The sequence below is a fragment of the Eubalaena glacialis genome, chromosome 1, assembly GCF_028564815.1.
Source record: "Eubalaena glacialis isolate mEubGla1 chromosome 1, mEubGla1.1.hap2.+ XY, whole genome shotgun sequence".
Taxonomy (NCBI): Eukaryota; Metazoa; Chordata; class Mammalia; order Artiodactyla; family Balaenidae; genus Eubalaena; species Eubalaena glacialis.
In genome coordinates, this window is record NC_083716.1 from 75,560,287 (window position 1) to 75,561,971 (window position 1,685).

General features: G+C 43.4%; 1 protein-coding gene across 1 annotated transcript; it reads left to right on the forward strand.

Moving 5' to 3' along the window:
- Positions 1-205: 205 nt before the first annotated feature.
- Positions 206-1,343, forward strand: LOC133096356 (ATP synthase F(0) complex subunit B1, mitochondrial-like). Its single transcript, XM_061197927.1, is given in 1 exon segment — positions 206-1,343. A coding segment is annotated over 1 exon segment (771 nt). The 5' UTR covers positions 206-281; the 3' UTR covers positions 1,053-1,343.
- The last annotated feature ends 342 nt before the right edge of the window (positions 1,344-1,685 follow it).

A 1,685-nucleotide genomic window follows, 5' to 3' on the forward strand; every position in this document is an offset into this window, starting at 1 on the left:
ATAGCATCATGTGGTCAAATGCATCTATTTGGTGTTGATTTCTTTGGTCTAAATCAGAGAGGCAGAGTTTCAGAACCATCCTCTCCCCATGGGTGCACATGTAACTGCCACACACTGACTATGCCCTTCAGATTAGAATGAATTATTTTACACCATAAAACTCTCTAAGTGGAGATACTTTTGATTTAGAAAAGTCCAGGACCATCTTGTTTCTGCCCCTGACAGAGTCTCCTGTAGCAGTCACTGGGGCGCGAAGACTGTTGTGTGGACGCTGCCTGACAATGCTGTCCCGGGTGGTACTTTCTGCCGCCACCGCAGCAGCTCCCTCTCTGAAGAACGCAGCCCTCCTCGGTCCAGGGGTATTGCAGGCTACAAGGATCTTTCACAAAGGGCAGCCAAGTCTTGCCCCTGTACCACCTCTTCCTGAATATGGAGGAAAAGTTCGTTTTGGGCTGATCCCTGAGGAATTTTTCCAGTTCCTTTATCCTAAAACTGGTGTAACAGGACCCTACGTGCTCGGAACTGGGCTTATCTTATATTTACTCTCCAAAGAAATATATGTGATAACTGCAGAGACCTTCTCTGCCATTTCAACAATAGGGGTGCTTATCTATGTAATTAAAAAATATGGTGCCTCTATTGGGGAATTTGCTGATAAACTCAATGAGCAAAAAATTGCCGAACTGGAAGAAGTGAAATAGGCTACCATCAAACAAATCCAAGATGCAATTGATCTGGAGAAGTCACAGCAGGCATTGGTTCAAAAGTGCCATTACCTTTTTGATGTCCAGAGGAATAACATTGCCATGGCCTTGGAAGTTAGTTACCAGGAACGGCTGCATAGAGTATACAAGGAGGTGAAGAATCGCCTGGACTATCACATCTCTGTGCAGAATATGATGCGTCAAAAGGAACAAGAGCACATGATAAACTGGGTGGAGAAGAACGTGGTACAGAGCATCTCTGCGCAGCAGGAGAAGGAGACAATTGCCAAGTGCATTGCAGATCTAAAGCTGCTCGCAAAGAAGGCTCAAGCGCAGCCAGCTCTGTAAATGCATCTGTCCCAATTGAGACAGCTAGAAACAGTTGACTGACTAAATGGAAACTAGTCTTTGTGACAAAATCTTTCTGTATTGCTCTCTACTGAAGTTAGTTTCCCTTTCCTAAAAATGAAAAGTTTGAGTTTCATATAATGAGAGAATTAAAACAATCTATTGGCCAGTAAGGTGTTTCTCTCATCCTTCTTGCTCTGCATTTTGAGTTGTTCCATGATCACTTTTGAATAAGCAGTTTGCTTTGAATAAAATTTGGTACCTGACTAAAAATTGTCAAGTTATAGTTTAAATTTGAATTAATTCAACCATCTTACAATAAAGTGACGGTTGAAACAAACAAAAAAAAAATCCAGTGGTTAGTGTCGTTTGTTTCCTCCCAGGACTTCCCATCCTCCCTTTTCCAGCAAATATAGCAACCCTACCGGCCTTTGGGGAACTCTCTTCTCTCACTCCATGTGGCTCAGGTGAGGCTGCCAATCACGGTGCAACACCTACTCCTGCTTTCAGGGTGTCTGAGGCATGTGGCCTAAACTGACCAATCACAAGTCTTTAAATTATGGTCACAGTGATTGGCCCCAGAGGTGGGCACATGACAACAGCTAGGCCAATCAAAATAAATGTGATCACTGT